The sequence below is a fragment of the Sceloporus occidentalis genome, unplaced genomic scaffold (genome assembly GCF_023333645.1).
Source record: "Sceloporus occidentalis isolate IW3139 unplaced genomic scaffold, rSceOcc1.0.p SCAF_42, whole genome shotgun sequence".
Lineage (NCBI taxonomy): Eukaryota > Metazoa > Chordata > Lepidosauria > Squamata > Phrynosomatidae > Sceloporus > Sceloporus occidentalis.
Window position 1 is genome coordinate 5841498 of NW_028317022.1, and position 25816 is coordinate 5867313.

Consider the following 25816-nt stretch of genomic DNA (forward strand, 5'->3'; position numbering starts at 1 on the left):
GGCATCTGACTGCATTCATATCTCACTTTTTTCTGTATTTTTTTTAAGTGCTTGAGTATTACAGTATAAAGGAAACTGTAATGATTTATCTGTCTGTTCCAGAAGCATCTGGATTTTCTTCTGCACGGGTTGGGAGAATTTTCAATTTTCGGTTAAAAAGGCTTTAACTTTTCTTGAATAGAGAACTGAAAGACTGCACAAGGGACTTGCAGTCCAGATGTTTTTTAAGGGTTTATCTTATGGGAGAACATCTTTTAAAGGATATATTGACCTTAAAATATATATATATATTTTTTTTTTAAGGGTCTAAGATTGAAAGGGTAGCTAACAGCTGAGGTATAGTCGTTTTTCACAGCTAGGATCCTAGTTGTTGCTGAACTCAATCTACCATGTTCTTCTGGCACTCTTTGGAAGGTGATGGCCAACCCTTTGGCCAGTGTTGCATTTGAGAGGCTAGCAAGTGCATGACGTTTGACCTAAGGTTGTTGGTCAATGTAGAAAGTTATGGTTAAATGTCCTGTGTAACTGGATTTTCCAGTTCAATATTAAGCACATCAGAAAATATTTTTAAAACAAAATAGCTGTGTCCTGTGGCTTATGGATCCTCTCATCACCACCATCATATATCCCCCTTTTTGTATGTCATATGCATGAAAGAGTAAGTGCCGGGAGTGTGCAATCACCCATTGAAAACTCAACAAGTTAATATAACCAAAACAATGATAAATGTTTCCATAGTTTGCTGGCACAGATCCCGCATAGTATATTAACACCAGCCAAAATTTAATGAGCTTCATAAAGTGAGGACTAAAGCTGAATACTACATTTCAGTATATTCTTTCTACTTCTGCATGCATAAGCTCAACCCAGTCCCTTCTTATATTAAACCTTTCTTCATGATACCCCAATGTCAGAGGAGTTTTTTCACCAGGTATTACCAAGCTACACTGTTTTAGTTTATTTCTTATATAGTTCTACTCAACAATGAGGTATAGTTCAAAAGTTAAGTGTCCTTCCTAACTGAAGTTTAAATGGTGTTGTTTTAATCAAAAAACCTCCTAAGTATTATACTTGCCAGCACCATCACATATTTCTGGTTGCCTGGGATCCCTTCCCAACACACACTTACACACACACAGAAATCGTTCCGTGATTGGCACGCAAAACAGAACCACGGATAGGTAGTATTCTACAGCACTGTAGAAGAATTAGTATTTTTATTTATTTACATGGCGCTAACAATTTACGCAGTGCTTCTTACAATACATATATTCAAGGGGCCGAAAAAACTAGAATCTGTAGCGTTAGACAAAACCGATACATTATGTAAAAAAAAATGTAAGCATTTTTAAGGTTGATAGGAATTAATAGGACCGGTCCCTTTTTAATGTTTTAATATTTTATAGTTTAAATATTTGATGAGCTTGATTGTGTAATACCATAACGGACATTTGTATTAGTGTCAGTGTCTATACCACAACAATGATTTGTTGACGCTTAAAAATAAAAATGTTCTTATAAAGATATTGGTGTGTATCGGCTCACAATAAAATGTCAACTCTTCTCATGTACTCCCTTTCACTCGCAATATTTTATTCATGAAGCACCTACCCTTTAGAATGCTCTACATTTCTTTTGTCAGAATGTCTCATGCTCCTAATTTTTATTACTCCTTGAAATGCATCTTATCAGGGAACCATATGATTTCACTCAAATTCCCTTAGCCATGAATTAGCTAAGATTCCACTACCGTATCCTGTTCCACCATTCCCAAATCTCTTCAGCTACACAACTGAAGATTTTACTGCATTTTTATTTCTCCAAAACTTCTTCCTCATACCTCCTCCTGATGGCAGATTCTTACATGGACCCTAGGTTCCAGTCATTTCCCATTCACCATGGAATATGATAATGGTTTTGATTTTACGGTGGTCCATCAACACCTGTCTCAATATGTCTCAAATGTGTACAATTTAGCCTTTGTATCACTTGTTTCTTGCATGCCATAGAGGGACTTTGATGAGATTGCATTCTAAATACATAGACATTAATATGTAGTTGGTCTCCCCTTTTCAGCTATAACAGCTTCCACTCTTCTGGGAAGGCTTTCCACAAGATTTTGGAGTGTTTCTGTGGGGATTTTGTCCATTCATCCAGTAGAGCATTTCTGGGGTCAGGTGCTGATGTTGGACGAGAAGGCCTGGCTCGCAGTCTCTGTTCCAGTTCATCCCAAAGATGTTACTTCTCATAGTTGGTAATAGGGAGTTATTCAAAAAGTGCTGTAAGACTTCTGCTTTCAGGATAAAGGCTGCCAGTAGATGCCCTGTGTTGTTTTATTGCTATAAAGGGTTGTTAAAGTATACAGCATAAGCCGTGTTTAAAATAGAAACCTTTAGGTAACAGAACCCATTGCCACTTGTTCCAGACTCTGGATGAAAATAATGCTTAGTGAAGAGCAGGATGACTGAGCTTAACCTTGTTGGGTTCTTGCCTTGTATAAATTTAGCAAGGCTCTTGTGTGATGGTGGGAAAATGAGTACTATGCTTAAAGCTTTACTGTAATTAATCTCTCAAACTTAGAAGATGGCTCATCCTACTCGAGTGCTATTATTTCGGTTCCAGTAATTGTGGGAAATGTTTAATTTCTTGAGGTCACTGAAAGGGCACCTTGGTAAGGGGAGCATTAAATAATGCGAGTGGAGTGCCAACGTTGCCATTTAAATACAGCTGGGAGAGCAGCCAAGTCTCTCGTATACTTGGAATGACTATTCAATAGCGAAGCAAATCTTTCATTTTTCTTTCCATCCTAAAAATGAATATTCTTTATATTTTGCCAATTCAAAAGAGTTAATACAAAAATGATTTCACATTCAATATATTATTAAAGAAGATGAGCAAATGTATACCAAATAAAACTGGCTATAACAAGGCCAGCTAAATGTGTATAATCCTGTTACATTAAAACGCACTTCAAACCTGTAGGGTCTGGTCACGAAAGTTATGCAAACCTTTTGGATGTTTGAACTGTTTGAGAGATCATTTCGCCGGGGGTTTTCAACCTTTTTATTGTATAAATTCTGAATATGCAGGTAAAAGCTGAAGTACCATCGTCTTAGTGGTCTTGCCACAAGATGAAAAATACAGTACAAATGAGTTGAGTTGAACTTCTCAACTCCATAATAAATTATGCTCCATGTCATAATATTTTTAGCGTGGCACCTCCATGAAACTTCTTTCACCAAGCAAAACACTATGTCCCCTGATTAGTGCACCAGCTAGTTGACCTTGACCACGACACAGCTTATTTCTCTTGTCACAATTTACTTTCCACTCTCGTTACATCCCACCAATCACACATACAGAACATTACTTATTCCCAACTCACCCATTACTATGCTTCGAATTGCTCTCCTAGCCTTCTGTTCTTCATGCTTTTCTTGACAAATTATCACTCAATAAGTGTCTTTGGCCATTAATGGGAAATAAGCTTGTTGTAATTCAGTTTCCCTGTTAGCTGCCGGGCAGTTAGTGAATTAGCACTCAGTCTTTTCTGCTCCAGTGTTGTCCAGCATTATAGTCCAGTCTACATAACTAAAATCCAGTTGAACCCATATTATAGAATATTTGCTATCACAAGGAGTTGGACATTAAATAGTGAATGGTGGGGGCTTTTCATTTTCCTTTCCTACTCTGATTATTTATCGGCTACCTCCTGGATGAGGAATTTGTAACCGTCCAACTGCCAGCTGCTAAAAAAAATAATTTAGGGATTTCTAAAACGGCTTATTACTTTAATTTCACTATTTATTGTACAATATACTGAGTTTATTACTGGAATACTAGTTTTATGTCAAGCACATGAAAATTTATACTTATTTAAGGGGTGTCCTTTCCTCCCAGCTAAGTCTACATATCATACATGACTACCCTGTCACCTTGTATTCTGTCAAACTATATCATTAGCCCCTCGTGCCAACTTTCCACCACACAAGTGCTGGTGCCTGAAAATCGAGAGCTTTTCTAGTCTGTATTGAGCAGCAGTCTACAAAGGTGTCATGTACAATCAGGTATCGCCCAACATTGTTTGACAGGAGGAAATCTAAAATATTAGAGGTCTAGCTGTACATGCTGAGTGGCTGAAAGCCAGTGTAATTGAGTCTGCATACCTAATGCTTATACTAGGTGATAAAATCTATACCTATAAATCATTTTGTGGCCAAATATAAACACGTTACTTCGTATGTTGCAAGTGGAATGTTGACCTTTTTTTCCTTATATAATAATTTAAAATGCTAATAGCCCAGTAATTTCAACATGAACGAAAGGGGTTCTTGCATTTAACCCTTTAAGTACCTGAACATATTGGAATATAGTCTAATCCTCTACTGTTACTACTATTAATCCTGGGAGAGAGTCATTCAGGTGGGGTAAATACACCATGTGGACAAGTATTAGGACATTTGACCATTACACCAACAGGGACTTTGGTATGGACATTGCATTCTAAATACATAGACATTCATATGTAGTTGGTCCCCCTTCTGCAGCTATAACAGCTTCCACTCTTCTTAATAGGCTTTCCACAAGATTTTGGAGTGTTTCTGTGGGATTTTTTGCCCATTCATCCAGTAGAGGATTTGTGAGGTCAGGCACTCATGTTGGACGAGAAGGCCTGGCTCTCAATCTAGGTTCCAGTTCATCTCAAAGATGTTCGATGGGATTGAGGTCAGGGCTCTGTGCAGACCAGTGATTTTCTTCCACACCAAACTCATCCAACCATGTCTTTATGGAATTTGCTTTGTACACTGGGGCAAAGTCATGCGGGAATAGAAAAGGGCATTTCCCCCACATAGTTGGAAGTATAGCATTGTCCAAATTTTCTTGGTTTGCTGAAGGGGACTTACCAAGATGTTTCCAATAAAGTGAATTTAGGGCAGTTTTAACACACGTAATTTTTTGGCACAGTGCATTGACTTTGTTATGTAAGCACCTATTCTGCCCATAATGTTACTGCACGAGATTTTTATTGGTGACAAACATAATTGAAACCTTCGAATATGTTATGTTTTATTAGCCCTACAATAAAATTTTTCAACACTGGCAACCTTAGTCTACTAGACACTCCATCACCATCACCACCATCATGCGTAGGTATGAGTAAGCAGCATGAGAACTTTGTATGTTGGCCATACCATCCCGACACTAAGCCAGAATGCTTATCAGGTTACATGATGTTGCATCAATGCCCTTTCATACTGGCCTTGTATGAAATGGAAAATATGACTTTCCCTATTGTGATCCTATTATCTCAAGTCTCGCAGAGCAATCAAATTATCGTCTCGACTGATTAATGATAAATAGGTAACTAACTGTGACCAAATGTGGAATATGGGTAGTAAATTTATTTTTATTTTTCTGCAGATGAGCACGATGCCCGGACTCCCAACCAGACCCTGTTTCTACGATATTGACCTTGACCCTGTGACCGAGGAAATAAAAGGTCTCTTTTAGGTGAGTATTGGGTATTTGGAAATATCTGTTCTATAAATATTGTTCCTAAATAGTGCTTTTCTTGTATTAATTGTGTACAATAAAAAAATTACAATTTATTGCAGACAATCTACTCCTAGATTGTGTAACAAAATTATGTGTATAAGGGAAAACCCAAAATCGTGTATAGGTTATTGATCCTGGACATCCTCTTAACCATTCTGCATGTTTCCATTGACTGCAGGGATATCGGAAATCCCAGGAAAGCTAGCACTGTCTGTCTAGTTATGTTTTCTCTATTTGAAAAGTTTGTATTGAAAGTTAACTCTTGCTTGGAACAAGTATAGATTGGGTAGTTTTATGGTTTCCAGTGCTGCATGGACCATGACACATGGCTTCATATGTACCTGCAGCCTCTGTAGGTAGATCCAAATCAACTGGCTTACTTATTCCAAATGCCAATCGGATTTGTAAAACAATGTTTCACAGGTTTATTAGTATTACCGTATTTGAGATTCTCTTGAAAAGCTTTTGATATTTTTTATATATTCGGTATTTCAAGTCTTCGCCATGGTAGTCTTGTATTTATAATTATGTATATTCATCGTCGGGTCTGGTCAGTTTTTCTGCAAGAAAGCCCCGATTGGCCCTGCCTTAATACATGGTTGTGGCAAGATTATAGTTTGGTGGTTCTGTGTTACAGGGCCACGTGTTAAAATGCAGGGAGATTATTTGTGACCCAAGATCTGCTGAAATTGTCGAGATTGGTTTTACATTATTAAACAAAACAATAAAACTTAAGGCTCCCCCTTAACCTATAAAAAAAAAAAAAAAAAAAAAAGTAATTTTCCCAGCAATTTTTAAAAGCCCAAGTCAGCAAACATTATGCAAACCATGAAAACACAGATGCAAAACCTGCACAGACTATCCAAATACGGCTGTGTATTTTGTTTTTAGTAAGTAAATACTTTTAATTGTGTTAATATTTTTTTTATTTAAATCCTTATTTATGTGCTTTATGTCATAGTCCCCCCCCGACTGTTTTTTGCTAAAGTAGAAACATATTTAAGGTTCATTACTTTTCTTGTCTTATTCCTGTCTTGAAAGGATCATGATTCAAGAAGTGTTGTGACTCTTGTTATGATATGGTTATCATGTAGCCCAGGAGAAGATGGTATTTTAATATTCGTTCTTGTTGGGTCTCAGCATTTTAATGGGTTCACATGCCTGAAGTGCTTGGGAGATATTAGACTAATGCATTCTGCTTCCTGCTTTAGTTTCCAAATAAAGTTTTATACTGCTCTAAAGGCTTTCTGTCTGAGACAGAGAGATGTGGAAATGTTTGTTGCTACACTTTTTGCAAGGACTGGAAGGGCACATAATGAATTCCACAAATCTATCCAGTCTGGTCTGATGATTCTTTTTCCTTAAAGCTGTACGGTGCTTTTCTAAAACTCTGGAAATCCATTGTTTGCATAGATCCTGAAAGTGGGGATTTTTGTTTGTTTCACAAGACAGCCCTGATATGGAGACATGGTCCTTTTCCCCCACCTGGCCAACTCACAATGGTATGCAATGGGGTGCAGGGGGTGGCTGTTGGGGTATGGGAGGTAGCCATTTCCCTGCCCACCCCCTGCCTCAAGTCATACCCCTTGACTCTGACAGCCAAAATGTTAGGATAGCTCCTGTAGTAAGTTGCCCTCAAGCTCCTGTGAGCCTGCGCCTACCATGATCTGCCAGAAGTCTTAAGGTTAGCTGGCACTATGGGTGTTTAGTAACAGCTGGAGGGCTACATGTCTTTTCTGGATTAAAGACTTGTATAATGCAGTTAACCAGAACCTCCTCATATATCCTAACCTAAAATAAACTGATTGTTAATATAGGAATAATTTATGTATTAGGGTGAGGATTACAGAAACTAGGTACACGTGCACAAAAGAGAGGATATTGTGCAATACTTAAAAAATGTATGGTGCAGACAGAGTGAAACGCACAACAAGCTGTCCACCTAATGTGTTTCCCACATTAGCACTTACTCATAGGCTACTATTGTTAATATATTACACAAGAATGGGCCTTCATAGTTCTTTTTCTTCTTCCTCAGAAAAACTGTTTTGTAAACCAGAATGAGAGAAACCTCATTGCTAGTAAATGACGAAGCCTTTGTGTGGCAATTATTTTAATGTCAGTTGTTTTTAATTTAGCTTTCCTATAAAAGATATGTAGGTTTGTTTTGGTTTTCTACAAAAACCAAGGATCTGTGATACAAAGAACTGAGTTGTTAAGATTTTTCAACTCCACAAAGAGGGGGGAAAAGGTAACACATGAGCATCCCATCCTGTTGTGCACTACGGTGATCACACTACCCTTTCCCTTGCGCTGGTCTGGAGCCTTGGGCTTCATACGGTGATCTGATATTTGCACAGCTGAAAGATTCAGAAGTAGTCGTAAATCCAGCTATTCATTGTGTTCTCCTCATGTAACATGGACAGCCTCTCATGACTGTGTCACAAGGCAAATCCTGCTGTTTATCCATCTGCAATTGAGTTATAAGTCATCTAAGCTTCATTATTTTATTAGGTTCTTGATTCTTTCATGTAATTTTCTCATTGGTATTTCCCCACATGCTGTTGGTTATCCACACAGTGGTATGTCTCTGTGAACTTGATGGCTTTGTGTCTATGGGATCTCATTTTAAATTCTTCTATGAATCAAAAGGTTTGGGTCTCTCGAGTTCTTCACTTAATAATTTAAACCTATGAGATGAAGGTAGGCAGGTATTGGGTGGATGAATGGATCGGTAGAAGGATAGATTTAAATAGGGACAGTAATTAGGACACAGATGTTTAATCACTAAAGTCAGTGTTGGTAGGATACTGATGGTTTCAACTCCCTCACTCAACTATTCATGATGATGGAGCAATACTGGTTGGTTTCTCCAACAGCTTGGCCCTGCATAATTCAACAGTGGAGAAGACTTTGAAGAATTCTTGCTGATTTAGCTGTACATTATACATGGCCAGCCAAACTGTAAACTGTAAAGACGCGGAAACCACAACTCTCCTGCAAACTCTTATCAACTCTCCCTTTAGTGAGTGAACCGGATGGTAATGTTAGAATTCTGTGTCTTCAGTTTCCACACAATAAACAGCTTGTTTTTTTATTAAGGAAAGAATAAATTACTGCGGAAAAAGGTCAGATATAAAGGCATGTAATCTTTAATACTGCTGTATTACATGGTCTATAAAACCAGGCTAAAGTATAAACTTTATAATGTACTGAAGATGAGTGTTTACATTACACGCAAATTCACTGCCCATTAACTGTAGTACTTTGTGATTATATGACTTTTCAGCACGCGGAACAACTTCAGTATGAGTACTACTGGTTTATTAATCTGAACTGCCCTGTGTTGCTATAATTTCTGATGGGCATATAGTAAGGTTCTTCTTACATAACAGTTGTTAACATACGTAGAATGTCCCCTTCCCATGAGGGCCTACTTCATATGGAAGCCAGCACCTGGAGGATGGGGGTTTTGTTTCAAATGGGATTAAACATGGTAAGTGGATGGGCCCAGGTTCCTGGCAGTGCCCTGTCTGCTACTTTAAGTGAATGAGGCTCTTTCTATACTGAAACTTATTAAAACTATGATATGGCTCATTATACGGATTAGTTAAGAACACTGTGTGTATTTCCAGGTACTTATTATTTTTACCCTTGATTTATAATATATATCAGTGTTTTATTTACAGTCAAGCTATAAAAAGAGCAATTCTGGTTCAAAATGGTAAAAGTGGTGCAATAACCATGCCAAAAAGTTCAAATGAACATAATTTATGTAGAATTCTTATTATGCTACATCTGCAGAATTTGTTTTACTCTGTGAACAAGCCTTGAAACTGAGGATAGATTTAGGAAAAAGGTTTCGTATAAATATTTATTTATAAAATTAAAAAAAATGTTTTTTCTTTTTTTTTTAGGAATACCAAACTGCAAGGAGATTACCGAAAAGTAGAAGTTCAGAAGATTTTTTCCCGCGAATATTTTGTCATTAAAAATAAATTTTGTGAACTTGAAAATCAAATTCTTTTGCTTGGTTCTTTATACGAAACATTGACTCAAAATGGGAAGGGTACTTTACAGCTTCACTGATTTAATAAATATTTAAATATATATTGTGTGGCAATTGGGGACCAACTTATTTTAAAGAATTTTAATTGAAAAAACCGTAAAGTGGTATTCAAGATAGAATCCTTGTGATAGTTCTTATTGTATTTATAGTGGCAGCAAGTTCAAAGACCGCCAATCACAATAGAACTGAAGCATACAACCAAGAAATCTATTATGATTATGAACTTCAAAGGATTGTAAGTACATTTCCCCTTGAAAAGGGGTAGACTGGGTGGAAATTAACTGGCTCCCCATAAGGGTTTTTTTTTTTATTTTTTTTACAGTTAATGTGAATCAGTAGGTCATTGTGTGGAAGCTCACGGCAATGTCCCAGGCAATGTCATCACTGTCCATTATATATTCTCTTTAATCCAATGGTTTTCAGAAACACGCAGAAAACACTTTAATAACAAAAAGTGGATGGAATTGTTTCTTACTGCACAGAAATGCTTTTTTCTTTGATGAGGGTTTTTTTGAACAAATAATTGTCTCTGGTATATGAATTATGTTTTTAACCTTGGAAAGAATCTGCTTCCAACTTTCCAAAAGGTGTTTCACCGTAAATTAGGTCAACACGTTAAAAACATCTCAAAAATCTCTTAAAAATTAATATTTGCTAGAGGAAAAAAAGCATATAAACTTGGCCCATTTCAATCGGGCTTTTCTACATATAATAGAATGTTTGCTGTGGTGGAATAGCTTGAAGCATATGCATAAAAAGCCAAATCAATTAAGTAATTTCAGTAGCATTTTCATGTTAAAGGGACAGCCATGAATCTATATCTGTGCTTAATTGCTTAACATGAGGAAAGTTGTAATCATGTAGAGGTGGGATGGCTAGCCATAGCATAGCACAAGGACACACTCCACATACACCGATTCAGGCGCTTGTCATAAGCACTCCGCATAAACCAGCTCTTAGAGGAGCAATGACTGGGTGGCAAGGTGTTCGTACACTGACAATGGTGTCAGTCACCAAAATCCAGAAGTGGACTGAATTGTCATAATGGTGATCATTGATCTCCTTCTAAACCAAAATCAATTAAGGTCTGTTTCAGGGTTCCGTTAGGGAAGGGAAGCAGAAGGTAGTGTGTTTGTGTTTTGAAAGTGTTTGTGTGAAGGAAAGTTTGTACGGTTAAATGTATGCTGGGTTGTTTGTGTGCAAGGGCAAGTGTGTGTATGGCCAGGTGTATTGAAGGACAAGTGTATATGTGTTTGTTTTGACCATCTATCCATTACTATTTCTTTTTTGGGTGTAAAGGGGATAGAACAATTCATTCTAATGCATTTTTGAACCTAGGGGAACTATTTATTATTGTTCAAAAAACAAATAACTTTAGAAAGGTCCTCGAACCATGTCCATTGCCTATCCCTGGTGAAGGAGAACTTAACTGGTTTCAGTGTGTGCTTATGTGCTTTCCACTCCCTAACTATGAGATAAGCCAATCATCTGGTTTAAGTTTGTACAAGCTCATGTAGCCATATTTTGCATGTACAACTTTACAATGTTTCCAATGGCCTCTGAGAAGGTATCCTTGTTCATTTCCACTCTCCCCTATTGTAATAGCACCATATAATCTGTTGGATTATGGAACAAAATGAATAAAATGCAATTTAATGTAATAATACAGACCACATGATTGACAGTAAAGTTTCTTTGTAATTCATAGTTAGTAGAATTCCCAATAAAACCATACAGTATTTTCTAGGGAAAATGTATTATGCTTGATTGTTTTAGCTGATAGCTGGGTAGTATGAACGCCAACAGATGCTTAGGCGATAAAGAAATGCAAACACATATGATATTCTCCAGCCATATAGTTGACTGCTCCACTAGGAAGTGTAAAGAGAAAATATGCATTACTCTGAGGATGGGTCATATATGTGTGTAGTGCATTCATCTTGGAACTGAAGCCTTTGGCAAGCTTGATGGGCCAGCTGTGAGGTTTGTATCATAAGGGAATATAATAAGAATTTCTGTGGATTGTTGGCCTGATGAGAGGTGCGTGTAGCTATAGCAATGGTTTCATTAGCACAACAGCACAAGGTACAAAGATGCAATTTCGGAATATCCCTACTATTTTTGCAGTCAACTGATAGAAAATTTCCAACAAACTGAATAAATTATTACTGAAGGTTGATCTGTGAAGGGAATCGGCAAGATTGAACCAGTCCTGTTTTAGTGTCTCAGTCTCGGTTAAAGCTGAAAAACCTGGAATACAAATTAGCATGTGCAAACACCCCACCTTTCCTTTTTTACTATGGTACCACGTCAGGATCTCCTCACCTGGATCAGTCACTTTGATATTGCAACAGATACCTGTACTCATGTTGGAACTAGGTTCTGCCATATAGATCAAAGGGGGCAGTTGCGAAGGACACTTGGTTAATAGGGGTTCCACCATGAGTTTTTATCTTACGTTGGCAAGAAAGTGCTTGCAGGAGGATGGTGCCACAGATGCTACTCACTTAAAGACCTAGAAAACCGCTAGGGCTACCCTTTCTTAAAATAACCCAGAAACTTGTTTGGTCACTGAAACTGAGCTTCTATGAACAGCCCAATCTGTGAGAGACCACTACATGCTACTGTTATCCATAGCTTCTGTGAACAAATAATGTGATAATTTAATTATAGTTGCTTTTCAGTATGGAACCTTGTAGGTAGGTTGACTTTGTACTGAAAGCCGTGTATGAATAACTCATTACCCATAATGGACTGTTTCTAGGAAGATCAATCTTAAGAGTCACTGGGGAAGTTCAGTGGTAGTTTTATTGTTTCAAATATTTTATTTCACATTTCAAAGCCAGACGTTTTATAAATAACTAAAAACTAAAATAGAATGGTGGTGCAACTCATACAAAATTATTAGGAGGCCAGATTTTTGATTGAGTGGTAGCTACACCATGCAAAGTGGAACTCCAACCAAATGTTTGGGGGGTTTTCTTTTATTTATTTAAAAAAAAAAAAAAACAGTTCCAGCTTTTCTATAATGTTTTCAGTGAGCTACATATTGGCTATTTATATGCTTTTTTTAAACTTATCTTTGCCCATGCTGCTAGACAAACACCTTAGCTGCCTATTGGTAATGTTATTGGTAAATTGGTAATGTTTTTTCTTACAAAATCCACAACCGTAGAAATGGAGAACCTAACAATATGTTACACTATAACATTAAATAATCTGTTAACCATTGACTAATGTAAAGAAAGGGCAGACTGACATGAACTGAAAAAAATAGCCTGTTTATTAAAATACAATTGCATATCATAGAAGAACATCAAGTTACGAGGCAGAGGTAATCACCCAATATGTTTCGAGCCACACACCTAGGCATTACTAAAAGTAACAGAATTTACCAGAGTGTGTAGAATGCTGAAGAAAAGAGTGTCTGTTTTTGAATGTATGATACTTACTAAATCAATACATAGTTTCTTACGTGTGCATTTTTTTTTTCTTTCATTCTAGTTAGGGCTAATTATTTGCATATCTTTTTTACATGGTTTAGGTTTATTTGCTTCTGTTTTATATGTATCTCAAAGAAACTTCCCTGTGGACTTTTCATGGGATTCACACAAAGGAGCTTCTGTCTGCTTCACATAAAATGGATGGTGTGTTTCTAAACCCTGCTGTGAAGCAAAATATTAAAATGAGGATCATCTTTCTTTTTCTTTCTCAAGTATTTTTTACACTGGGATTGTGTGTATTACAAGAATGCATTCAGCTTAACTTTAATAAAACCCACTGAACTGACCGAGGAAACCACAAACTCTGTAGCTTTCCAGCTACTCTTTCTAAGAACTATATTATTAACCCCAGAGCTGTTGGGAACAATGGACAACTTGTTGATGTACATCCTGCTATCAGTACCCCATAGTCTACAGGTGGATAGCCTCATATTATTTTCATGTTTTTCATTGAATATAGAAGTATTCAATTATTTGTCCTGGCAAAGAACCAATGAAGATGACAGTGTATGGAGAGGTTGTATGATTTCACATTTATAGACTTCAAATCAAATGCAAATGTATTAATCCTAAATGGTGAACATGATGAGGATGAATTGTGCAGTTGTAGGGACAAAATAGCCACCCTTGGTCCCCAGTGTTCATCCCCTGGGCTCAAACCACCTGAAAACACATGCATCCTCTTCCCTCCTCTGACAAAAAGCCAGCAGGAGGACCAGATATTCTATGTTGACACTCCTATTAATTATATAGTTTAGGTGTTTCAGCCAAACTTACTGCTAACAGGTATATAAATTCAAGCACAGAGGCAGCCATCTCCATAGACAAGATTAAAAAAAATACAGCCACCAAAATAAATAGGAGCTAAATCCTTACAAAATATGAATTCTAATCCCAAAAGCAAGTTAAATTAAGACGTAACTTTTAATATAATTCCCTGAGTTTTCTAATACAAGTGCAAAAAAGCATAAACAAAAGGTAAAAATACAGACATTCTTTGAATAGAATGTTCAAAGAGGCTGTTACTATACCCTCTATCTTGGTAAAATTCTAACATGCTAAAGTAATAGCAGCCCTGAAGATCTTTTCCTGGGATCTGAGCTAAAAAGCACACATACATAGGTCCTTATTGGGCATTTTTCTGTTTGTGGGGTTGAATGGGAGCACAAATCATTCTTTTAGCCTCCCCTCCGCCACCAATGATGGGTCCTACTGTACAGGTCTTTGTACAAGATGCCACCATTGCCACAATCAGTTTGTAACATTTCTGCCATGCTAAATATGCCCCTGGTCTAGTGGAGACATCGAGGAGATAAGTTCTTAACCACAAAGCAGTAGACCACATACACTCATAGAGTGGGGCCGCTGAGTGCAAAAGCATGTAGTGTGCAAATATCACCTGTTCTCTGTAGCATTACTCACTTCAGAGTTCCAATCTGCTTCTGGAAGTAACATCAGCACAAGCAATGTGTGTCAGAAATGGGTTTCTATGGCCAAGCAACTACCCACAAATCGAAGATCCCTATGCGCCGTGTCATGGAGTGGTGGAAAGCACACCACCAGACTATGTAGCAGTGGAAGCGTGAATGAATGGATGAATGAGTGTCAATGTTATAAGTGTTTAGGGGGCAGAGGTGGCACAGGTAGGGTACCTTGGCACAGGCAGGCATCAGGGGAAGTGATGACAGAGGTAGGCTGTTTCAGGGGTGGAGGTGGCACAGGCAGGCTATTTCAGGGGTGGATATGACACAGACAAGCTGTTTCAGGGCCAGAGGTGACAAAGGCTGCCTGTTTGAGGGGGAGAGGTGGCAGACAAGCTGCATGTTTCTGGGGCAGAGGTGGTATAGACTGGTTGCTTCAGGGGTAGGGGTGCTATAGGCAGGTTGCTTGCAGAAGTAGCACAGGTAGTCTGTTCAGGGACACAGCCTTACCACGCCAATGTCTGGCTTATTTTATAGTCATAGGGGTTATGCTACACTACCGTCAATGTATGGCTCAGTGTATAGTGATGGAGATTACGCTGTACCACCATCAATGTCTGGCTCAGTATATGGTGATAGGCGTTATGCGGTACCACATCTGTTCAGTAAATGTTATTTCTAGTTCGTTTCCAGTTGACAAACAGTTTACAAATGTGTGAAATAAATATTTTATTTGACCCCATCACACATTATTTTTTTGTGGGTGTCTTTACATTTTAAGGGGGGGGTGCCACATACTCTAGGTAAGCCTATAGTGTGCATGTTACACTAGTTACACTGGTTACAAGTTACCAATTAAGTGCAATTTTTCAAGTGTTGAATTTAAAAAGTGGTAGCATCACTGCTGATAGATAGATGACACATACATAGACACAATATGCATGGAAACAGCACTTTGCTGTAAAAGAGAAAATGAATTAAAATGTTGTTTTTTTGGACCATTGGTGACTATTTTAGAAATGAGATCATGTAAAATATGACTTGAATGATATGGGAAAATAGAAACTAATGCATGTTGTTGATAATATGACATCATTAATGGAATGCAACTATAAATAGATGGGGATTTTCTTCTGATACTGTTACATTAGGACTGCCAAGCTTGGCAGAATGAGGGAATTGCCCGTAGGCTGTTTTGAAGATTTTGGGCATATGGTATTTTCTTTTTTCTTTTGCAAGTTTTACTTTTAATTTCACCTACATTCATTGGGTACACCAAAGAAACAAGGACTTTAGACAGCATTTATTCCTTAACTGGATTCTTTGTGTGTTGAGAGATGATGGTTACTTGACTTTGCACTTTGACTTTGCACTTTTACAGAGTTCCTAATTATGTTGAGGTCCCACAGATAAAAAATAAAGCTGGGCGACCCTACTAGAATTACAATTTTGTGTATTTTTTTACTACTTAGTTATCATCAGAGGGTTTTTTTTTTTTACCTATCCAGACTTACCTGGTTTGCCCGACTGCTTTTTCAAGTAACTCATGCACAAGTAGAAAGACGCCAACCTAGCTTCCCACATTTCCTGTGAAATTCCTTCTTAAATTTTATAACAAACCACAGTTCTTAAGTATAATATAATTTTAAAAAAATCTCCAGAATCAAAAAGTGCTTCTCCTGCCATGCACAGTTACTGAAAAATATGTGTTCCAGATACTTACCACATTTGTTTTATCAACTCAACACATTTGAGGAATATTTACTTATTTAATAGCCTCTAAAAAATAAATCGGCACTGTTTTAGCGTTATTTATTAAATTATATTTTTTCTTTTTTCTCATGATGCACATCGAGAGAACAAAATGGATATTTTAAGTTTCAACATGCAAAATGTACTTTTGTATTTACATATAGACAAAGTCAACATAATGCATACAACCTACAAGACATTTATATGAGAATTCCATGATTCCATTCTGGGGGGAAATGGCTCCTGAGGCATACATAGAGCCTCAGATCTGAAGTAGTAGGATTGAGCAGGACATACACAGCCTTCCATGCAGGCAAAACCACAGGTGACACAATTGTGAGCAGCACTGGAAACACACCTTGGCCCACCTTGACCCCATCACACTTGAAAACTACAATGAGCTGCCATTCAGAACATACTATCCAGATGAATGTGCAGAGGGTTTTATTCAACTTCCACAAAGTTCTTCCTATATTCCACCTCTTGCCTACTCACTGAGGGCTAGTAACAGAACACAACCCTTTTGCCAATAGGTCTGCCTTCCTCGTCAAGCTCCGCTTCAGCTCCCATATGGAAAGAAGGAGGTGCACAGGGACACCGTGTAATATTTTGTTTCATTGTTTCCTGTTTCTTTTTCTGAGAAAAAGTGCAGTGAAAGTGTAATGACATCACTGTGCTTAAATTAATATTTCACGCTAGTTATGACATCACTACCTGTTGTTTTGCATTAATTTAACATGCATTTACTTACATCGTTACTTACACTTACACAACACTGGTGTAATGTTAGGCTGTAGACTACTCTGCACAGCTAAGGGTATCCAAATTGGATGATTCTACATTCCCTTAGAGACGTCTTGAAACATGTTATTCCTTGAGTGATTAATAAATGTCATATTAACCTTGCGTGTTTCACAATGTGTCCCAGAGAGTGTGACAATGCTAATTCATAAATTAAACTTGATTTAGAAGATTTCACAATGTATACCTCACATGGACTTTATTAACAGTAATTAGAAATGTGTGACCAATGCAAGCTATAGATAGTCTCCTTCAGCAGAAAAAATGTCCATCTCAGTCTGTTCTATATTGTTTCCAAGAGTTTCTATGCTTTATCAAATTAGCATTTCCATATTATAACTTAGTAAACAAAAACTATTATCGAAAAGGATGCGTTATCCTAGGGGCCACTGAAAGGCCAAAACCAGCCCAGAAATAATAATTTAATCATATATTTTTAATTGCCATGTGACACAAAAGCTGACACTGATAGGTTTATTGCTATATAATCTACAACAAAATCATTCTAAAATTAATTTAATTTCTCTTGACATGTTCAACAATCATTGTACTGCTTCACGGTGACTTCTGAGCTGGTTGATCGGGGAAATAATGCCACACCATATAAAAGCTTTATTGTACTATGTTATCTTTTGTTCATCCTCAATCTAAGAATACGGTATTACTAACATGATAAATTCCTGTGATCTAGAAGAAACCTAAACAAATCCACATAATACTGGCTTGCCACTACTCAAGCTTCCAAAAAAGGAATGCTATCTTACCGCACCACTCGCTTACTATAAGTCTGTTTAGATGAGAATAAGATCTGTGGTAATGGTTTAAGCACATTCATGAGGGGCTTTGGGAAGATAAATCATCGCTCTCTTCACTCGTGTGTTTTTTTTTTTTCTTTTGTTATTTTTCATCTGCCAAGAGCATCTTGCCAAATATTTATACTGAAAACAGATTTGTATATCGCGCTAAACGGACGACACATGAAGAAGAAAAGTATTGCGTAAATCCACAAACAGTTATTTATTTTTATGCAAATATGCTCAGGTCATATCAGGGCCAGTCTTAGTGCCAGGTAAGTCAGATAGCCGTCTGGAGTACACAAAATAGGCGTGGGGGATCCGCCACTCACCGCAGAAAATAGCATCAATGTAATAGCATTAATGTGTAAAAGTCGGCCCGGTACCTGACAGAGCTGCAGAGAAAGCCTCCACACAGTCTACGCTGGCATCTTAATTGTATACAAAGGACATGACATATGCATGTACAGGGTGACAAAAGAATTTCTTGCCTGGGATGCAATGCCCTTACGAAAAATTACTGCAGTTTTTCTGAAGTAAAACTGCAGTTTTTTGGACATGAAAAACTGCAATACTGCACTTTTACTGCAGTATTACTGCACATTTACTGCACTTTTTTTTATATTGCAAACCTACAGTTGTACTTCAATGTACTGCAGCTTTATTTCATTTGTACTTCCGTACAAAAATAACTGCAGTAAAACTGCAGTACAGTGAAGTACAAATGCAGTAAAACTGCAGTAAATGTGCAGTAATACTGCCGTAAAAGTGCAGTATTGCAGTTTTTTCATGTCCAAAAAACTACAGTATTACTTCAGAAAAACTGCAGTAATTTTTTCGTAAGGGTGTTCCTTATAATCTTTAGTAGATGGTGTGTGGGCATTGCACACTCAGGCACCATCAGCGCTGTTCTGGGGAGGAGGTGTCCGATGAGCAGAGCTGGTTGGGGAGATCACAATCTCCCTCTAACCGGCCTAACATTAGGGAGCGCAAGGTCTGTCAATTCAGACCTCGGCTTCCGTGCTCCCTAATCTCTTTGCACCGCCAAATGATTTAGAACGCCGGGATATGACGTCACCCTGGTGCTCTGCATCAATAGCCAGCGCGTAGTGATGAGGGAGCACTAAAGCAGAGGCCTGGAGTGACAGACCTCGTGCTCCCACCACAGGATGGAAGATAGAAGATGATGGTAAGAGATGGGGTGTGTGTATATTTGTGTGTGTATGGACAGGCTTGTGTAAGGGCAGTGTATGTGTATATGTGTGTTTATGGGCATGTGTGTGTAAAGGCAGTGTGTATGGGCAGGTGTGTGTAAGGGCAGTGTGTAATGGCAGTCATGTGTAAGGGCAGTGTATGTGTATACGTGTGTGTGTTTGTAAGCTGGTGTGTGTCAAAACAAGGAAAACATACTTGTTGCTGTGAAGGCTCTAATGACCTAAATTCCACCATTTTTGTTAGTCTGAGGTGTCCCATTCACATCTTGTGTACCAGCTGCTTCTCCTTGTTTTGGTATAAAAACTAATATGACATAAGAATACCAGCCAGGAATGAGCTACAATTCACAATACTTAGAAAGCACTAAAGTCAATCCCACAAAGAGGATTTGGATAAGCAATCAACAGTTGAACTGAGTTCATTTCTTACCTAAGGCACTACATTGAATCTTTGACCCAACAAAAAAATTTGAATACTGATGAAATATTGCTCCTGTCTTTCTGTTTCTTGAATGATTTAGTAATATTTCTGGTGAAAATTTATTTTAATGGAAAGATTGATGATATAACCATTTCTAGGAATAACTCTTCAAACAAGAAATAAAGCTCACAACTCATGCAGTGGTCTTTCAATTCATTGTGAAATATACTTGTTTTGGGACATGCAGAATTTTAAAGAGGTGAAGAGAATTCTGTAGCTTTTATATGTTCCATAGAGACAGGTCCAATGGGGAATTATTATGCAAATATACATACAGGTTTCATGTGTTTTGAAAGATACCTTTACCTATGCTGTATTTGTATAAATGTACAGTGCTACGGAATATGATGGTGCTATATAAAACAATCAATAATAATGATGTCTGAGAACTAAGTGGCACACTGGTTACGTTACTGAACAAGCAAGTTAACCTCTACCTGCTTAGTCCTGATCAGGCACCACTGGTAGATAAACGTGATGCTTTCCCTGTACCATTAGGTTCCTTAATGTTCAGTCAGGTGAAAAAAGAAAGTGCAGTCTCTTTGAATTCTATGGTTTTACATACCCATAATAGCAATCATCTGTACCTTAGCAGGTCTAAAAGTTGGGTAAATACTGTCGGAAATGGGATATATTTGGGAAAAGGGGATTCCACGTGCTGACACACCTTCGTCTAGGGGTAAATAGCTTAAATCCACATAGCTCGAATAATCACAGGAAAATGCTTCTTTGATAGGAAAATGGAGGGTTTAATGCTGTGATGAAGCCTATGAAAGCTAACACACACAGGGTTACATTGGGAATGAAGTTGTGACTGCAACAATGATGGAAAGATTGTAACTAACTGCAGTAAGGATGGAAAGATTGTAACAAAACTAAGGACATACAGGGAGTTCTTATAGGGTGGGATTAAAGGTACATTCCATTAACATTCCTATTGGTTAACAATATCAAAAGACAATACTACACACAACATACAATTTACAATTCTATGGATAAACTAATCAAAAGACAATACATACAATCCTATGGATACAATATCAAAAGATAATACTAACACTATCACACATTTACAAACCGTACAGACAATGTAATACATGAATTACAGCTGCCCTTTGATGTGGGCTTCGGGGGGGGGGGCTACATTTGCACTTAAATAATTCTCCTCCTGTCCTTTCTGTGAGGATGTAAATTCAACTGGCCAAATGTTGTTTAGTCAGGTCAGATCACTTTAACTCCTTTTACACCCATAATGACTGGAATGTATATTTTTAATATAATTATGTTATAATGCTCCTATGGTGTCTGACAGTCTGCATGCTACCTCCACAAATACAACCTCAGATGAACAACACATGACAGATTACACTGTGTCGTGATTTATTCAACAAAAATAAATCCAAAATGGAGAAGCCATGTGTCAAAAAACTAAGTACACCCTTACTGCTTCCATAGGAATTAAGATGCTAAGTAGCAGTCAGATGCTGCTAATAAAATGCCCTTGATTAATTAATCATCAGCAAGTGTGACTACCTCTATGAAAGTCAAAGTTTTAGCAGTTTCCTGGTCTGAAGCATTCAGGTGTGTGATGCCAAGAAGAAAATACATCAGCAATGATCTTAGAGAAGCAATTGTTGCTGCTTATCAATCTGGATAGAGTTCTAAGGCCAGTTCCCAACAATTTAAAGTCCATCATTCTACAGTGAAATATTATTCAAAAGTGGAAATGCACAGCACCAAGTTTGGCGAAAACAAAACACAGCATTTCAGCACAAATGCCTCACACCAACTGTCAGGCACAGTGGTGGAGGGGTTATGATTTGGACTTCTGGATTTGTTTTACAGCCACAGGACCTGGGAACCTTGCATTAATTGAGTCGACCATGAACTCCTTTGTATACCAAAGTATTTTAGAGTCAAATGTAAGGCCATCTGTCCAACAGCTTAAACTTGGCCGAAATTGAATCATACAACAGGAAAATCATGAAATACACAACAGAATAGCTGAAAAAGAAAAGAATCAAGGTATTGCAATGGTCCAGTCAAAGTCCAGACCTCAACCCAATTGAAATGCCTCAAGCAATATAATAAAGAAAAGTGGACCAAAATCCTCCACAAAGATGTAAGAGACTGATAAAGTCATACAGAAAACACTGACTTCAAGTTATTACTGCTAAAGGTGGTTTTACAAGCTATTGAATCATAGGGTGTACTTTTCACACATGGCTTCTCCATTTTGGCTTTTTTTTGTTCAATAAATCATGACACTGTGTAATATGAATGTTAGGCCTACCTGGCTCAGGAGAGGAGGAACCTTGTGCAGGGAGGCCGGACCATGCACTACTCACTAGATAGCAGGTTGTTGGCAGACTGCTAGTAGTGAGTTGAGCAGGGAACGGGAGATGTAAACTTCACAGCAGACGAGGAGTTAACGTAGACTCTGGGTAAGTAGACGGACTCAGGAACAGCAGACGAGGAGTTAACGTAGACTCTGGGTAAGTAGACGGACTCAGGAACAGCAGACGAGGAGTTAACGTAGACTCTGGGTAAGTAGACGGACTCAGGAACAGCAGACGAGGAGTTAACGTAGACTCTGGGTAAGTAGACGGACTCAGGAACAGCAGACGAGGAGTTAACATAGACTCTGGGTAAGTAGACGGATAACATGGACCCCCCAGAAGACTGAGGGTTAACACAGAGCAGCCGAGCAGAAAGCCAGGGGTTAAGACGTAGCCGAGGTCGAAATCCAAATACGGGTCAAAGCCGAGAAAACCAAACAAGGGGAACTGGGACGGAGATTAAAGGGTCAAGGAGCAGGATGAATCAGGAACAGGCAGGGAAGGGTTAACTGAGAGTTTTAAGGGAAGCAGGGAAACAAACCGCTGAGTTGCTTTCAGGAACTCTAAACAACAACTGAGCACCTTAGGAAAGGTGCCAGTTGTTTAAGTAGTCCCAGAAGCCCCCTGAAACCTGCCCAATTTCCGGGACGCGGTCCCTTTAAGAGGACCGGCTTTCGCGCATGCACGAAGCCCCCGTCGGGAAGCCTGCAGACCGCGTTGCTGGAGGACGCGTCGAGCAGCGGGTACACGGCTACCCGCTGTACGGGTAAGTATAGTTCGTGACAATCCCTCCCTCCTAAGGCGTGGCCTCTGGACACGCCCTGGCCCAGGTCGAGTAGGATGTCTGTGATGGAATTCTCGAGTGAGTCTGGGCGCATGGAGGTTACCAGCAGGTTCCCAGGACCGGTCTTCAGGACCATAACCTTCCCAGTCCACAAGATATTCCAGACGACCCCTATGAATGCGGGAATCCAATACCTTGCTGACCTCAAACTCTTCAGATCCTTCTACATGTACTGGTGCAGGCGGCAAAGGGTGCCGGCCGGGAAAGGAGTCAGGAGTGTGAGGTTTAAGCAGGGAAACATGGAACACAGGGTGTAGCTTAAGCCTCTTAGGTAGGTCCAGACGTACCGCCACGGGTCCCACTAGTTTAAGGATGGTGAAAGGCCCAATATATCTGGGACCCAATTTCTTCGACGGACACTGCAAACGCATATTGGCGGTAGAGAGCCAGACCCGATCCCCTACCCTATATGCAGGGGAGATGCGACGTCGCTTGTCGGCCTCTGCTTTAGTGGATGCTTGAACTCTAGAGAGTGTATCTTTGATTAAGGCGAATTGATCCTTTAACAATCTGATTCTTTGAGAAATTCTAGGAACTGCAGAAGTCCTGGGTTGATCAGGGAGCGTAAGGGGGTGAAAGCCATAATTAGCCCGGAAAGGAGACATTCTGGTAGCTGAGTGAAGGTGATTATTGTAGGAAAATTCTGCACATGGTAATAACTGGAACCAATCGTCCTGCAGGTACGAGGTGTAACATCTGATGTATTGTTCCAGAGTCTGGTTAGTTCTTTCGGTCTGGCCATTAGTTTGAGGGTGGAAAGCCGTGGAGAGACAACGTTTGATACCCAGTTCCTGACAGAAAGCTTCCCAGAAATGTGAGGTGAATTGAACCCCCCTATCGGACACGATGGATCTTGGGAGACCATGAAGCCGGAAGATCTCACGAAAGAACAACGAAGCGGTGCTTGTGGCTGAGGGAATACCTTTGGTAGCGATGAAATGCGCCATCTTAGTAAATCTGTCAATGACAACCAGAATAGTGGTATGGTCTTCAGAGGCCGGAAGGTCGACAATGAAATCAAGAGAAATATCCTCCCAAGGTTGTGTAGGAACGGGTAAAGGCTGCAAAAGACCAGCAGGGCGTAAATGTAAATCTTTAGATCTAGCACAGACCGGGCAGGCAGACACGTATCTTTGCACGTCCTTTCCCACAGACAGTCACCAAAAGGACCTGGTAAGTAGTTCCTTTGTCTTTATTATGCCGCCATGACCAGCAACCCGAGAATCATGACAAAAATTGAGTACTTCGGGCAGCAGGAGGTACGTATATACTGGTTCCTTTAAACAGTAAACCATCTCTCAGAGTCAATTCTTGGATCTCAGTATTCTGCGAGGAGGTAGAAGTAACAGTCTTGATTAAATCCAATAGTGAAGACTGAGAGGTGACAAAACATGTCGCTGGAAGAACAGTTTCCTGTACGGCTTCCAAGGAAACCGGAGTCTTGGAACCGAGACGGGACAGCGCGTCAGCTTTTGTGTTCTTGGAACCAGGGAGGTAGGTAATATGGAGTTGGAAGCGTGAAAAAAATAATGCCCATCTTGCTTGACGAGGGCGCAGGCGTCGTGCAGTTCTAAGATATTCCAAATTGCGATGGTCAGTGTAAATGGTAACGGGATGTAAAGCGCCTTCCAACAAGTGACGCCATTCTTCCAGAGCTACTTTAATAGCCAAAAGTTCTTTATCACCAACGTCATAATTTAATTCTGCAACCGATAGTTTCCTTGAATAATAAGCGATGGGGTGTAGAAGTTGTCTCTCACCCCGCCTTTGCGAGAGCACGGCTCCTAACGCGCTAGCGGATGCATCCACCTCCACAAAGTAAGGAGAAGATGGATCAGGGAGGACGAGAATCGGTGCCGATGTGAATTTTTCTTTAAGCATCTCGAACGCATCTTGTGCCTGTGGAGACCATCGGAAGGGAGTATCTTGTTTAGTGAGAGCGGTGAGTGGTTGAATAATATGAGAAAAATTACGTATGAATTTTCGGTAGAAGTTGGCGAACCCAACAAACCTCTGTACTTCTTTTTTGGAGGAGGGTATAGGCCAGTCCTTGATTGCGGAGATCTTTTTGGGATCCATCTGAATGGATTTGGGGGTAACGATAAATCCCAGGAATTCAATCATGGTAGTTTCAAATACACATTTTTCTAATTTGGCGTATAGACCATTCTCACGAAGACGAAGCAGAACTTTGTTAACGTGGAGCCTATGTTCTGCGAGCGAAGACGAAAAGATAAGAATATCATCGAGGTACACCACCATGAAGATGTCCAGAAAATCCCTGAATACATCATTAAGAAAATACTGAAAGGTGGCCGGGGCATTACAAAGGCCGAAAGGCATTACAGTATATTCGAAATACCCATACCTAGTCCGAAAAGCAGTCTTCCATTCATCACCTTCCCTGATGCGGACTAGGTTATAGGCCCCTCTGAGATCGAGCTTGGAGAATATGGAGGCGGAGCGGGCTCTGTCGAGTAGTTCAGGGATTAGTGGTAATGGGTACCGATTCTTTATGGTAATCTTATTGAGGTCCCTGTAATCAATACACGGTCGAAGGGAACCATCTTTCTTTTCAACGAAGAATATGCTGGCTCCTGCTGGTGAGGTAGAAGGTCGGATAAACCCCTTCCTTAAATTTTTGTCGAGGTATTCCTTTAAATGTTTTAGTTCAGACTCAGATAAAGGAAAGATCCTTCCAAAGGATACAGAAGAGCCAGGTAATAAGTCTATGGGACAATCATACACGCGGTGAGGGGGTAATTGTTCGGCAGCTTTTTTACAGAAAACATCTTCAAAATCACTATACTGTGCTGGTATCGTAGGTGTGGGCTCAGCAGAATCCTTGCAGTAGCCTGGTGCTGTGAGTGCCAGGGGTGCCGAGAAACAGGATGTTTGGCAGTAGCGAGATGTAAGGGAAACCGTCCCCGTAGCCCAATCAATAGCAGGATTATGAGTCTGTAACCAAGTGATACCCAGGATGAGTGGGAACAACGGAGAACTGACGAGATCAAAAGTAACTGATTCATGATGATGAAGACT

General features: G+C 39.2%; 1 protein-coding gene across 1 annotated transcript in view; it reads left to right on the forward strand.

Annotated features, from left to right (window-relative positions):
- LOC149289892 (monofunctional C1-tetrahydrofolate synthase, mitochondrial-like) overlaps nucleotides 1-5511 on the forward strand; it is an 85855-nt gene extending 80344 nt beyond the window's left edge. The window contains exon 27 of the mRNA XM_089490149.1: nucleotides 5422-5511. Coding sequence (XP_089346275.1) covers nucleotides 5422-5511 — 90 coding nt within the window. The remainder of the gene's footprint in view (nucleotides 1-5421) is intronic.
- Nucleotides 5512-25816: the final 20305 nt, after the last annotated feature.